Source organism: Thermobia domestica, chromosome 3 (assembly GCF_964235325.1).
Source record: "Thermobia domestica chromosome 3, izTheDome1.hap1.1, whole genome shotgun sequence".
Lineage (NCBI taxonomy): Eukaryota > Metazoa > Arthropoda > Insecta > Zygentoma > Lepismatidae > Thermobia > Thermobia domestica.
The window spans coordinates 36,980,751-36,994,778 of record NC_137456.1 but is presented as its reverse complement, the minus strand read 5'-3'; the positions used below and the strand labels follow the sequence as shown (position 1 = coordinate 36,994,778).

General features: G+C 35.4%; 1 protein-coding gene across 1 annotated transcript; it reads right to left on the bottom strand.

Moving 5' to 3' along the window:
• Positions 1-10,432: 10,432 nt before the first annotated feature.
• Positions 10,433-12,819, bottom strand: LOC145681746 (uncharacterized). The gene is made up of 2 exons (XM_081753356.1): positions 12,343-12,819; positions 10,433-10,798 (listed from the first exon to the last, which is right to left on the bottom strand). The coding sequence occupies exons 1-2, from the start codon at positions 12,817-12,819 to the stop codon at positions 10,433-10,435; spliced, it is 843 nt and encodes a 280-aa protein (XP_081609482.1).
• Between the last annotated feature and the right edge of the window lie 1,209 nt (positions 12,820-14,028).

The following is a 14,028-nucleotide window of genomic DNA, read 5'->3' as shown; positions in this document are numbered from 1 at the left end:
TTAAGTATTTGTTTTGATAAACAATTCTTTTCTTATTAGTTACCACGTTTGTTAGAATATTCATATGACGTGTACAACATTTAACAGTAATGCTATCTTCACTATATATTAACAAGCAGTTTAGTGTATCAAAACTTCTCTATATGCCTATGTATTTACCCTGTCTGTAAGTGTCTGTGTATGACTATAGTGCTGCCAAAATGTCTTGAGGCGTGGCAAAAATGCGAATTAAAGCTCTCACCCACGCGTTGAGCCAATACGGGTTCAGCTGTTGCTAAGCGAGAGAAAGCGAGTGCAATTCCTTCAGCCGATAGCAGCGCTTGCAACGGAAGACTAGGGATCAAGTCAATGTGTCATTAGTGTAATCGTAAAAATGACTGGCTGAGGTCGAAAATGCTTGTTAAAGAATTGAGTTGACTTGATTTTGAGTTTAGCTTTAATTTGAGCAGTGAGGCTATATCCTATGAGACTCGGACCCAGTGTTGCCAGTCTGAAGATTAAAAAGTAGCGAGGTTGTATTCCAAAAGTAGCGGATTTGAATTATTTATAGCCCAAACATAAAAATGTAAGTTGTCAGACGTCTGGGTTGGCAATGTTCAGGCAGCGATCATAGTTTCTGCTTATTGACGGTGATGTATTAGGGCAAACTTCATATTACGTCAGCTGCAGTAGAACTGTAGTGTGTAATAAACTGGGCAGGCGGTGATAGTATAAAATGGGCTAGTTTTCTAATTTTCAAGGTGATATGTTTGTTTAAGTCAGTCTTATGGGTTCTGAAATACACTTTACAACGTTTACAGTATGATTATTCACTGTTATTTTTTTTTAATCCTTTAATTCATGTGCTAAATTTTGGGAGCTATGACTTTTCCAAGATCTATTGTAACTTCACTTACACATAATGGTTAACATGGACAGCAAGCAACACAATTAAATTTGTGATGTTCATGTTTACCCAACTTCACTATTAGGCCTAGCCATTAACTGAGTCAGCAACACGGGCAGTGATACTGAAACAGAGCAAACTTAACAAAAATCTAGTTGTCAGATCTGGAGATGAAAAAGTACTAAAACAAGAATTGAACTAGTATAGAATATGTTAGATTTAGTAAAACTATTGTTTATTCAGTAACTAAAACTATTGTTTATTTAACAAGTAAAACTTTTATTGTATTATACAGAATGATTAAAAAAAACTCTCGGATTTCATTTGGGTCTAGAACATCAAACACATTATAGAATTTCCTTTATAGATTGTAATACAATAAAAGTACATTATAGTAATCTCGTCTTATATAACCTAACATTTGACAGAGAACGTAAATACAAAATAAACAGTCATGAAGTATCTTGAGACAACAATGCGAAAGTACTTGGACAAAGTTTTCGTAATTAAAGATGTTTCTGCAACTATCATAATAATTTGATTCATTGGATGTTTCGTGTATACTGTTAACAGTTCACAAAACAACATACCTGCCAATTTAAATATACAAGATAGCAGACGTTCGCAGTCTAATGGAAATTCTATTTAGTATATTGTTGTGAAATTGGTGGCGAGTCTGTAGAAAGAGAATAGCATATAACAAAATTAATGAAAATCAAGGTAGGTAATCCAATGTTGACTTCAGAAACTAAAAGTTTTTTTTTACCATTTTAAAGAATATAAAAATATTTTAAAGGAGTGCCGTAGCTCAAAATAGTCTCAGTGCATTAGCGATAGTATCAACATAGAAAAAAATGTGAAAACTAAACTTCAGAAGAGTTATTGACTACTTGATTGCCTAGAAGAAAATCAGAAGTGATTTCATATACAAATGAAATGGAGCATATGTTTATGTATGGGTACTTCATATTAAATGTAAATATATATATGGTTACTTTCATTGATTTTATGGTTTTTCTTATTAAGAATACTAATAGAATTCTAAAATTAAAAGTTTCTAACGGCTATGAACTACCAAAAAATTATGTCACCAGACGCCACTGCTATACAGTATACAGACATTAATATGTTTTAAAAAAAAGCTAGAATCGAATGCGAGCCTACCTAATTGTTTACAGTATTGCGTGCAGAAAGTTTAGACTTGGATTATACGTTAATTATCTTATAGGTAATTTACATATCCCATAATACAACAAGTTCCCAACTCACAATATTGGACTCACCTGCATCAGTAGGTTAAGAATAGATTTCAAATCAGTTCGTAGTTTGAAAATATGACAAAATAAAATTAAAATATAGTAAGATGTATGAACAAACCTAAACACAGTCAGCCACTTGAATCAATTGAACTTAAATTGCTCGAAATTCTCCGGATAAAATCAAAATTTGGAAAGTATTTCGATCTGTTAGCTCACCATTAATCACCATTATTAAAAAGAATTTTAGGAATGATACAAAAATACCTCAAAAGATTACGATCTTGGCCAATAATCAGTTTTTGGATCAGGGGTCACAAAATTTTTAAACGACCCCTAAATCGAGTTTTCGTATTTTCTACAGAATAAGCACATCATACTTAGTTAACTGATAGTTTGGGTTTGGCTACACTATATGTAGTCCTCCAGATATAAGGTGTACAATAAGATTGTTGATTAAAATACAGTATATGGGATCTTTTGATCAAAAAAATAGACAACAGAGTCAGTGACATTGTATGTTTCTCTTTTAAAATCGTTAGCACATACTTTTCAATTAAATTAAGATTGACATCTCGTCATCTAAGGCTGGGAAGCAAACCACTTTTATTATAGTAAGATAGAAAGTATCTGTCATATTCTTCACTGTAGAGAATATAGATTTCTCTTAAATCATTGAGTATGAATTTCTCTTTGTCACAATAAAGGAATAAAAATAATAAATTACAATAGCAAGAAATAAGTTTACGAGTCTCTAACCGGGAGAGGGAGAGAAGTAATTTGTATAATGCGCATTTTTACCAAAGTGCTATAAATAAATAAAAATGTAATGTATACATTTGGTTAGTAGTGATAGTATTAATAGCTAGCAATAGTAGTATTAAGTGTTAGCACTAACGGTAGTAATAACATAACCCTTGAAATGAAAAGAATCTTCATTTTCAATATTGCGTTCAAAACCACACAAATGCCACTAGTATTCGAACTTGCCTGCAATTCAATGGAGTATATGTTTTATTATAGGGTTAACTAAAATGACCGTTCTTCGCACGGGAAGAATACGTTAAAGGAATTATTCTTTGCAAAAGTCCCTTTTGGGATATTCATTCGCATCTAAGTGAAATTACAAAAGCTCTGATCGACCAATGTACTACCTATGTTCAAAAATTCATTTTAAACTGTTGAAACGTTTTCCATTTAATAGTACATTTTATAGCCATTTTTAATACAAAATGGGAAATTCAGATATTTTAGAAATTTGCCCCTTTCCTTCCTAGAGCCGGAATTTTCGAAAACAATGGAGCACATGATCAATCCTTTTTAATGGGGAATTTAAACGCGTAGTTTCATCTCTGTAAGTTGAAAGAATCGTGAGTTATTCTATTCTTGCCGTACATTTTAATTCTTCTTTCCTTTTAGTTAATTATAAACACTACATCCGAGCCAAGTACTTCGTATCTTGAAAAAATTCATTCCAAAAGTTTCTCCGTTCTTTCGTGATGGTGAGAAACTCAAAAACAATGTCATTTATCTATATAGGGAAAGGAAATAATGAAAATTGTCCCTTATTCATCCTTAGAAATCTAATTTTCGAGAATGCTCGGACATAGGTACCTTATTTTTTTTTTTTTTTTTTTTTTTTTTTTTTTGTGGATCGTTTATATACTGTGCTACATCTCCCTAAGTTGAAGTTCCCTGAGACATTCTACTTTTCGCATAAATCTTGAATACTTTCTTGTGTCTTTAAAAAAAAGTGACATGATTAAAACTCTTTAACCGTAGGTATTAACTATGTTCGAAATTGATTTTAAAGTATTCACATGTTTTCCCATGATGGTGAAATATACAATGCCTTTTCTATTTTTTTTATATACATATATTCGTAATATATTAGCTGAAATGTCTGCTCTTCGCACAGAAATAATACATTTATGGAATTCTTTTTTGCGAGAAATATAAACCCTTTCTCCCGTTAATTTGAGTATTTCAATCAATATAAAATGATAACACTGGTCGGCATGAAAATCCTCCCACGAGGTTGAAAAGGTGTACCGGATAGGTTTCGAGACGCTGATTACGAATATCTCACCGACAAAGTTTCAGCACGAAGGTTTTTTTTTTTTTTTTTTGTTTTTTCTTTGGCGGAGTGCTGTTTCCATAATTGAGAGAAAAATCATATTTTTCGTATTTAATATGTGTTTTCCGTGTTTGGAGTGAACAATTCTGAAATTGTATCTTAATCCAAAAACTGTTACTAGGCTATATCCCACGAACATTCTTTTCTCTAGCTCACGACCCCCCGGAAACGTACCCCCTCCTCTTGGGTTGCAAAGATTTATTCTCGTTCCACACTGCATACACTAAAACCTAGGCGTTATTGACGGAGAAAGGTTTCGTAATCAACTTGCGATCATTCGTCGGCTCCCTTTTGTCTAGACGACAGACAGATTGTTGAAAAAAGGCGCAAAGACATACACCACGTTGTCGCATGAAACAAATATTTCAGTTTCGAGTTGATCTTCGTGTTAGAAGGTGGTGTTACGCTGTGTCTGTGTATACCGTAGGTGAAAAATATTTCTGCGTGAAATATTGGCGTTTATGTTAAACGACGCCGAGGGCTTGCAACAATTCGACAGATTCATTCTGCTACATATGTAGGGAAGTGATTTTCAAGGGACAAAGTAGGCCATTTTCACCGTTCCTAAAGACAGACTACAATCTGTACTTCGGGTGTAAAATCGGCGACCAGGATTGCGTTTGGGCTCCGAAACAAAGTTGTAACTCGTGTGCGCGTACTCTCACAAGATGGTTGAAAGGTACACATAAATCGGTGCCGTTGGCCGTACCTATGGTTTGGCGCGAGCCCCGTGATCATGTTTCAGACTGTTACTTCTGCCTGACTAATATAAAATGTTTCTCAAAAAACATGAAGCATAAAATACAGTATCCTAACTTGGATTCCGCGAGGAAACCTGTGAAACATGATGTTTGTCTGCCTGTACCCGTACCACCAGACTCATACACCCTGTGCAGTCTTTCAATCGATGAAGAACCTGCTGCTTGTGAGGATGTTGCAGAATCTTCGAGTACACAGTCAGATCCCAATTACGCTCCTGTGCCTGACACTAATGAACCACATGTGATAAGTCAGGAAGAGCTGAATGATCTGATCAGAGACAAACCTTCCCAAGTCTAAGGCCCTGTTGCTTGCATCACGACTTCAACAATGGAATCTACTAAACCAAGATGTGAATATATGGATGTATAGGAAAAGAGAGGTAAGCCTAGTTCCTAATTTTACAAAGGATGGTGATATGGTGTATTGCAGTGACATTCCATCGCTTATGGGACAACTGAAGTTGAACTACAACACTGAAGATTGGAGTCTATTCGTAGATTCCTCTAGGATAAGTCTCAAGGCAGTGCTACTACACAATGACAATGAAAAGCCAGCCATCCCTATTGCTCATGCTGTACATATGAGAGAAATATACGAGAACATGCGAAACCTATTGCACAAAATAAAGTACGAACAGTTCCAGTGGTCTGTATGCGCTGACCTTAAGGTTATTGCCATCCTCGCCGGTTTACAAGATTACACAAAGCACTGCTGCTTCTTGTGTCATTGGGACAGTCGAGCCAAAGATCAGTACACCATCACAAAATGGCCGCCAAGGAAGCAACTGGTCCCAGGGGAGATGAACGTGGCTAAGAACGTCTTGTGGATCCGGAGAAAATATTCTTACCACCCCTTCATATCAACTTAGGGCTCATGAAGGTCTTCGTCAAGGTCTTCACGTTAATCGTCTCAGAAAACTATTCCCAAGACTCAGCGCAGCCAAGGTGAAACAAGGTGTTTGTACGGGACCTCAAATCAGAGACGTTTTTAAGGATACTAGGTTTTCTTCTAAGCTTAATGAAGTGGAAAGTGAGGCTTGGGAGGCCTTTCGAGAAGTGTGCAGTAACTTTCTAGGGAATCATAAGTCACCTGATTACAAAGGCATTGTGGGCAGGTTAATTACTTCATTTCGTAACATGGGATGTAATATGTCCCTAAAGTTAAACTTCCTGCATTGCCACCTGGACTTCTTCCCTGAAAGGTACAGCTTGGGGGAGGTCTCTGACGAACACGGGGAAAGGTTTCACCAGCAAATAGCTACCAAGGAGAGGCGCTACAGTAGTAAATGGAGTGTGAATATGTTGGCAGACTTCTGTTGGATTATGACACACGAGACACCCTGTAGTAATTACAAGAGGAGTAGGAAAACCAAGTGACAGGTAAGTGTTAAACTTTAACTTTTTATGCAATTTTATATGCATAATTTATATTGATATTTAAATTATAACGTGCAAGTTATTATGGGTGGAGAATAGCATCTTTGGGCGGATATTGAAACACCCCTTCCTCCCTGAAAACGTACGTTCTGGAGAAAAACGGGTTACGGATTCGAACTCAGAAGCTCGAAACCTATAGGAATCACCTATTTTCGTTCGTGGGAGCAAAAAAAAAAAAAAAGTTTATTTTTGCCGACCTGTGTAATAAACCAAACTAAACCACTTTGCGTAAACGGCCCGATTTGTGGTGGAACTACGTCCAAACTAGCGACGAGCGCGTGGTCAGAGCGCCGCGTCACCCTATAGGTAACCGGTGCATCGGGAACTTTCTAGACCTCCTGGTCGTCCCGTCTTTTATTCGTGTCACTCTCCAGTTTGCCTCACGACGCTAGGTGGACGCCGAAAATTACCAAAACAAAAAGAAGAAAAGAAAAATGAAAGAAAAGAAGAAAAGAAGAATCAGTGTTATGTCCCAAGGTTATGCGATGTAGGCTAAAGGAGACATGATGAAGAGGAATGAAGGAAACGATGGTATGAAGAAAGTGGAGGAAACGGGAGAACCTCGAGAAACTCAGGTCTACGGTGTTTGGTCAGAATAAAGCCCACTTGATGCAAGCGGGACTCCAACCAGGAACTCGACACACCAAAGGTGAACGTAAAAAAAAAAAGAGATAAGTCGACCCATTATGTTTAAAAATTTAGTTTGAACTCTTGAAATATTTTCTCGGTTTGTTCAGTTTGTGAATGGAAAATGGTAATTTAAACATCTTAGAAATGGCCCCCCTCAACCCTTGAGAAGGAATTTCAGGAAATGAAGCACGCGATCACATTTTAAGCAAGTTGATAGACCACTTATCTTCCTTCATGTTTGTGAGATTCTCTAATTTCTGTGTGTATTTTTCATCCTCCTTTCCCACTTAGGATAGTACGAATAAGATCACTTCTGCTAGTAATAATATCACTAGTGCTAGTATTCTTCTAGTGCTATTCTTCTACTAGCTTCTGCTAGTATTATAATATCACTAATAATATCGCTAGTACATATGCTATCATCTAAGACAGGTTAGTGTGTCCTGTGGCTGATGCCAAAGTAGGATTCCACTTAATAATCATTTTTTTAAAAAAAAAATCTTAGAAATGTTGTTATTCGTAAATCTTTGTCTCTCCATTTAAAATGATAGAATTGCAGCGAGTATCTAGATAGCAGCGTTCAAACTATTCTAGATACCGAAACATTCTGTATCGCTCACTGCAATTAACACATGATTTTCAATATCTGCCGACTAAAGAATACGTTAATCACTTAGATACAATAGTTTATGACTCTTTTGTGTGGTGTCTCAAAATACAACACAAAATTTTAACAATCTGAGTGGTATTTCTTTTAGAAAGAACAATTTTTTGTGTCTCTTCTTAAATGACATGAACAGATATACATTTGATAATATTGATGTTTGAGTGAAATGCCAGCTATGAAAACAAATCTGTGGCATCATTATCTCTGCTGACACATTATAGTAACTTTTAGAAGGATGCAAGCCAGGTATTTGAATGAAATCGTAGTCTCTCGTGTGGGGGATCCTGGTGACCCTCCTAATTACTACAGAGTCATGGTTAATACATCGTTGGAAAGCTTATAAAACACAAATTCCAACGAAGTAACATTTGTTCAATTTCCAGTTCAGTGTTTTATATGGAACCGCCCTGAACATAAAGGTAATTTACGTTGAAAAACTTAGACTCAGAAAATGGGCCAACTTTGTTCCCTTTCTCCCCACGTAAGTAACAAATATACATACAGGATATTACCAAGTAGTGGACTACTTCATTGCTTCACATTCACATTTCTATGAGTGTACCCCCAAGAGGGAAAAGGCCTTCAAAGAACCTGATGCAACAAGAAAAACACGAACTTTACTCTTTCTCTCTACCGTGGTACCCCTCGCATACATAAAATGCTTATCGGCGGAAAGACTCATCCTTCAGAAACACATTGATGCTGATATTCCTAGCTTAATTAGAGGTTAAGCTATTGAGGTTTAAAGCTTTGACGCAGGAATTACGTAAATGTGCGTCTGAAACTTAATAGGTGTTTGATAGTTATATTTGAAGCTTAGGACAGTACCATTTGCTAACTGAAATGCCATTAAGATGTGGCAGACATTCTCTGGAGAAGTAGACGGGGTGAACTGTTTCTTCTTTCTGAATATTGAGAACAAGTGAACTGATGACATCACATCCAGATACTTGTTTCAAAACACCATCAACACCCTCTTTAGTTGTACCATCAGGATGCTGCCGGGGACGGTGTCCTCCCGTGGAGGCGATATCATGTAATGGGAAAGGGTTGTATTGTAACAACCTTGCTTGATGACCTGTGGATCCGGCAATTACCGGATTGAAGATCCGGTCTCGCTTCGGGTCCTTCATAGCATCGGAGTCCTTAATAGTCGTATCTCTAGAGTAAAGACAAGGATTCTACTCTTTGCACTTGAGAATAAGCAAATAACTAAAACAATCAGAAATCTGAGTACAGAGACCATCTTCTTTTAATTATCCTAGCAGTGAATGGTGTAATGTTTTGCAAGTTATTGAGTAGGGATTACATAGTTAATATAATTAATTATCTGCTGACATAAGTACAGATGTAATTCTCAGTATTATTACAAAATGTTTTACATTTTTATCGTGAATTAATTATCTATTACTGGTATTGTTATCAGAAATATACTTTAATAATCATTGGAATTAGATTTCCTGATTGTTCTTTTCCTATTAGAATTGTTTCTTTTGGTTTTTTTAATTTTTGAGATGTATCTGTACTAAAGTTAATATAATTTTACGTCTATAGAATTAATTTGATATATTTTATTTTTTTTGTTTAGTAACATAAAAAACAAATATGAAAGAGGGCCGATTAGTAAAAAATAATATTTGATCATCATAGGAAGTACATTAAATGGTTTGCTATTTTTCTTATTGCTTTCGCTAAGAATTTTTTAATACTTGTGAAGCAAAAGGTAGGTAAGGAGTTTAAATTGCATATCATATTATCGTTCACAAAATTTGGATTTCAAAACGTTTCTATACAAGGATATACATAATGTAAAGTAAGTGTTTTCGACCTATGAACATGTCCTATAACAGAAAACTAGTAGGATTATATAATTCCCTTTCTTTTATATTTCATTTGGCATTAGAAAATATTTTGTAAGGCACAAATGGCAATTGTTGGGAGTAGTGATGGTTTCAGATTTTCCCTGAGAGGCATTGCAATGTACAGGAGTGAAAAGTACTGCAAAAAATAGTGGTAATCCACATTCAACCAACTCGGAAGTGTGGTCCCGTAGGCAATTTGAAAGCTTGCCCTGGGGAAATTTCCTCTCCCCAGGGCCATCCATTTGAGATAATTATTAATTGGGACTTGACAAACACGCCATTTTATTACCCGATCAATAGTACGGACGTATGACAAACTAATTGTGTGAATCTGGAAATTATGTTTGAAAAATTCCATTCTTTTATGCTTCATCATTTTAGTATTTGCTGGTTTGTGATTTAAATAACAAATTGTTATCAAAGAAAGATTGTTTCTTTCTGGTGTACAAACTTGTATCAACGAAGTATACAATATTTTAATGTAATTCCTGTTGTGAAACAATAGGTTTCCCGTTGAAGTATTGAAAATGCTACCTATCTTGAAATAATTTGTAAAGATACTAGTAAATTTCTAGCGAAAAAGCATTGAAGAAGAACAGTATAAATACATGGAAACAATAAAAAATTTTTATGTTGCTTTCCGAAGAACTACATGTGTCACAAAAATATTAAATATATTAATTTTTATTAACAGTACTTAATTAACAAAGTTGCAACCATATAATTTACACTATCAGTCTTCTGCTTGTTCAAATAATAAGTTACAATGCATGTATAGTTTTTACACATCTTTTTTTTAGTGTTTTGTTGAGTGTTTCCTTTCTTCTTTTGTTTTCATGAGAAAATGTTCTTCACTGCTATCGTCGGAAGATGAACTATCATCTGTTTCCTCGGAAGAAGGCCAATCACAACCTGGAGGAGGAGCAGGAGTAGTTGTAGTTGTCGTAGTAGTAGTACTAGGAGTAGGGGTAGTAGTAGAAGGTGTTGTCTTAGGTTCACAGTCATTATCTGTTGGCTTGGGGTCTGTACCAGGAGTGGGATCGGTTTGTGAGTTATCACCATTTCCATCACTGGAGTCGTCGATCACTCCACTGATTCGTACGTTATCTATAGCAACTACGTCTATTCCAGTGTTGTTACCTACGTTGCCATAGAACCATATCTGAGTAAGAAGAGCATTCATTAGTAATTACTTAATACAATATCTAATTATCACAATTCTGTAAATAAGATCTTCAAAGTGTAAGGTTAGCAGTAGATAAAAAGATTTTTTTTTTAAAATCTTGCTTTCTTATACGAACATAGTGTATTTAAAATAAATAAAACCTTTCATGATAATCTTTCAAGTTTATGGTCGATGATTATGCCCTTTAGACTGATATATTGATGAATGTAAATAAATGATGATGGAAGAAAAAAATGAAATGAAATCTTTAAGTTTTACGTCCGATGTTTATGCCGGTTAGGCTAAAGGATACGGTGAAGATGAGAAATGAATGAAATGGGGGAAACGGGAGAACCCCGAGAAAACCCACGAGCACAGTGTTTGTCCACCACAAAGTCCACACGGTGCGAGCTGGGATCGAACCAGGAACCCCAAACACCGGAGGTGAATGCTCTACCACTGAGTCACCGCGCCCCCATGATAATGGAAGAATTGGTAGAATGACATAGAATGTGGAAGGGAACAGAAATACCCCGAGAGAACTCACAGACACGATGTTGTCCACCACAAACTTACTTGGCCTCAGATCGAACCAGTGACCCCACGCACCAGAGGTAAGTGCACTACCACTGAGGCACCGTGGCCCCTTAAAATTAATAAGACGAACATTTTAAACTGAACAATATTAATATGTATTCAATTAAAATTACGGACACTTGATTTACTTAAAATATTAAACTTGTCCAAATTCTACGACATTTTTCGTGCATAATAAGGAGAAAATATCGTAAGCCAAGGTAATTGCCAATCAATAGACCATCAACCTACCCAAAATGACGTGCTTTAGGGCAATTCTCACGCTTACTTTTTGAGAAAATCCGGAAAACTAATTTTTAAGTCGCTTCAAAAAAAATGGTGTCTTTCAAATCATTTAACTGTTCTGTGATCAGTATATGAAATGAGCTTACAATATGATTTCATTATTATTATTTATTGCAATGATACAAATCACATTGATTTGGATTTAGTCTTATATCATATATATGTCAGCATCTTGTATATTGATTTTCAAGAAAAGTACTACATAATTGTTATGTTTTCTTCTTAAATACTTGATCTAGAGGTGGCGAAACATCTTTAATAACAGGTTCTGCAAGTTTGATAAATTTTAACAATCAGTTTTGGCTAACAGATTGAATGAAACCACTTTTGAAAATTATGTCATTCGTTGTCAATAACAGTTAATAATATTGACTATTTTGTTGCTTGTTTATGTAATGTTGACTTACTTAACGCAGTAAACTATTATAAATAATATATAAAGTTAAGTTTGCTTCTGCCTTATTCACATAATAAACAAGAAATATAACAGTCGAAGAATTATATCGCTAAACTATGAGAAGCTACTAACTTCAGAAACAAATGCCAATACCAATGGGACTATTTGCAAAGTTGCAGTGATAAGGATTTCAACCAACAAATTAATTCAAAAAAGAACGGTGTTTAATAATGTATATTGAACTAAGAAAATTATAACTTACCTGTACTGGTTGTCTTAGTCCAGGTGGAACTTCAGCAGATGCAGTATACCATTGGTCTGTGGAAGGATTAGCTCTCGAATAGAGATTTAACAGTTGTACTTGATAGACAGGAGCATTTTCTAAATAAAACACTTGAACGCCATTGGCTTCCGGGAGATAAGCTCTGGCAAAGTAGTCCAGAGATACTGTGGCTCCGTTGGGAATATTAAGGCCAGGAGTATTCATGGCAGCTCCTCCAGATACTTGGCTCAAAACGTCCACAACAGCTACTCCAGCTTCTCGATCAGGATGTCCTGGAATAGGCGAGTCCTTTATTCCTCTCAGTTTGTTAATGGTTGTTTGTCTGAAAATCACAGTATTGTAAGGATTCTGTTCTAAATCATCCAATCCAGTCTCAAAATCATATTCGATTGTCTTAGTGTAGGACACTGTGAAAAGGCATGCAGAAAGAACAAGACCTGGGATCTTGAAGAACATTATTCCTGCTTGCTGGTATAGTAGTCTTCCGAAATACTTACTGAACTATGATATCAACAGCTCTTTTTATATATGCTTTCTAATACTTATAAAAATAGTACAGTATTTTGAAAATTCCTTCTATGATAAAGCTATGTAAAATCCATGTCATAAATTTTGTTGGAAATCATTGCTTTTTCGTATTAAAATACTTTTGAAGTTCATTTTTTAAAAATCTAATTGAGGACATTGTTAATCCATTAAAGAAATGAACTAACAAACCTTGGATTTTGCAATAGTTATTGGCATTTGTTATCACAGATTTGAGATCTTCATTATCAGCAGTGATTGTTTCGCAACATTTCCAAGGAAGTATCGTTTTAAAAACCTTTATAAAAATGAACCTAATGTTAGTGACGTTTATTAAGGTCAAAGTACAAAGTAAGAATTGGGGTCATTAACTCAGGGATGTAGAAGTGCGTAAAGCGAATGACTGTTGTTATTTAAAAAAAACAGAAATTCGATTACACAAACCTGCAAAACCAAGACAAGCAATTGGGTTGGCATTTTGCTTCCATGCGATGATCGGAATGGTCCGGTAATCATAAGATTTGAATGGATTTACATGTTTCATACCCGAAGGTATCACAAATGTATTGTTCGTGATGTTAGTCCATCTGCATTTGAAGTGTATAGCAAAAATAGGAAGACTTCTGTAGGTCAAAACTAAATATAATTTGACCCTGTAAGGTAAATCAATGTCCATCTTGATGAATATACTATGTTGAAGCTTCGTAGCAGAACGAAAGTCTCAACGAGTGCTCCCGCATGTTTATATCTAGCACCAGTTGCTTACAATAAATTTCTACCATTGCTAATAATTCTGACTATATTCAATATGTATTCCTGGTTAATTACTTTTATATACTTCCTTTCACATAACACTCATAAAGAATCATGGTTCTATTTCAATATAACAATCCATATATACAAGAACAATACGTATAAGTCACTGTTAGGAATATGTGTGTCACAGTTATTACTATTTGTGCCACTGTTAACTCAAAGGCAACTTAATTGCCTGCCACTCGTTCCGTCATTATTGGGACGGAACCCGTGCTACCAAAAAGCTGACATAAAGAAAAAATCGCTAAATGAGGGACAAAAAGACTCCAATTGTGAGTGAAAAGCGCTATAAATTATTCATTAAATTTTTTGTTTACACACACA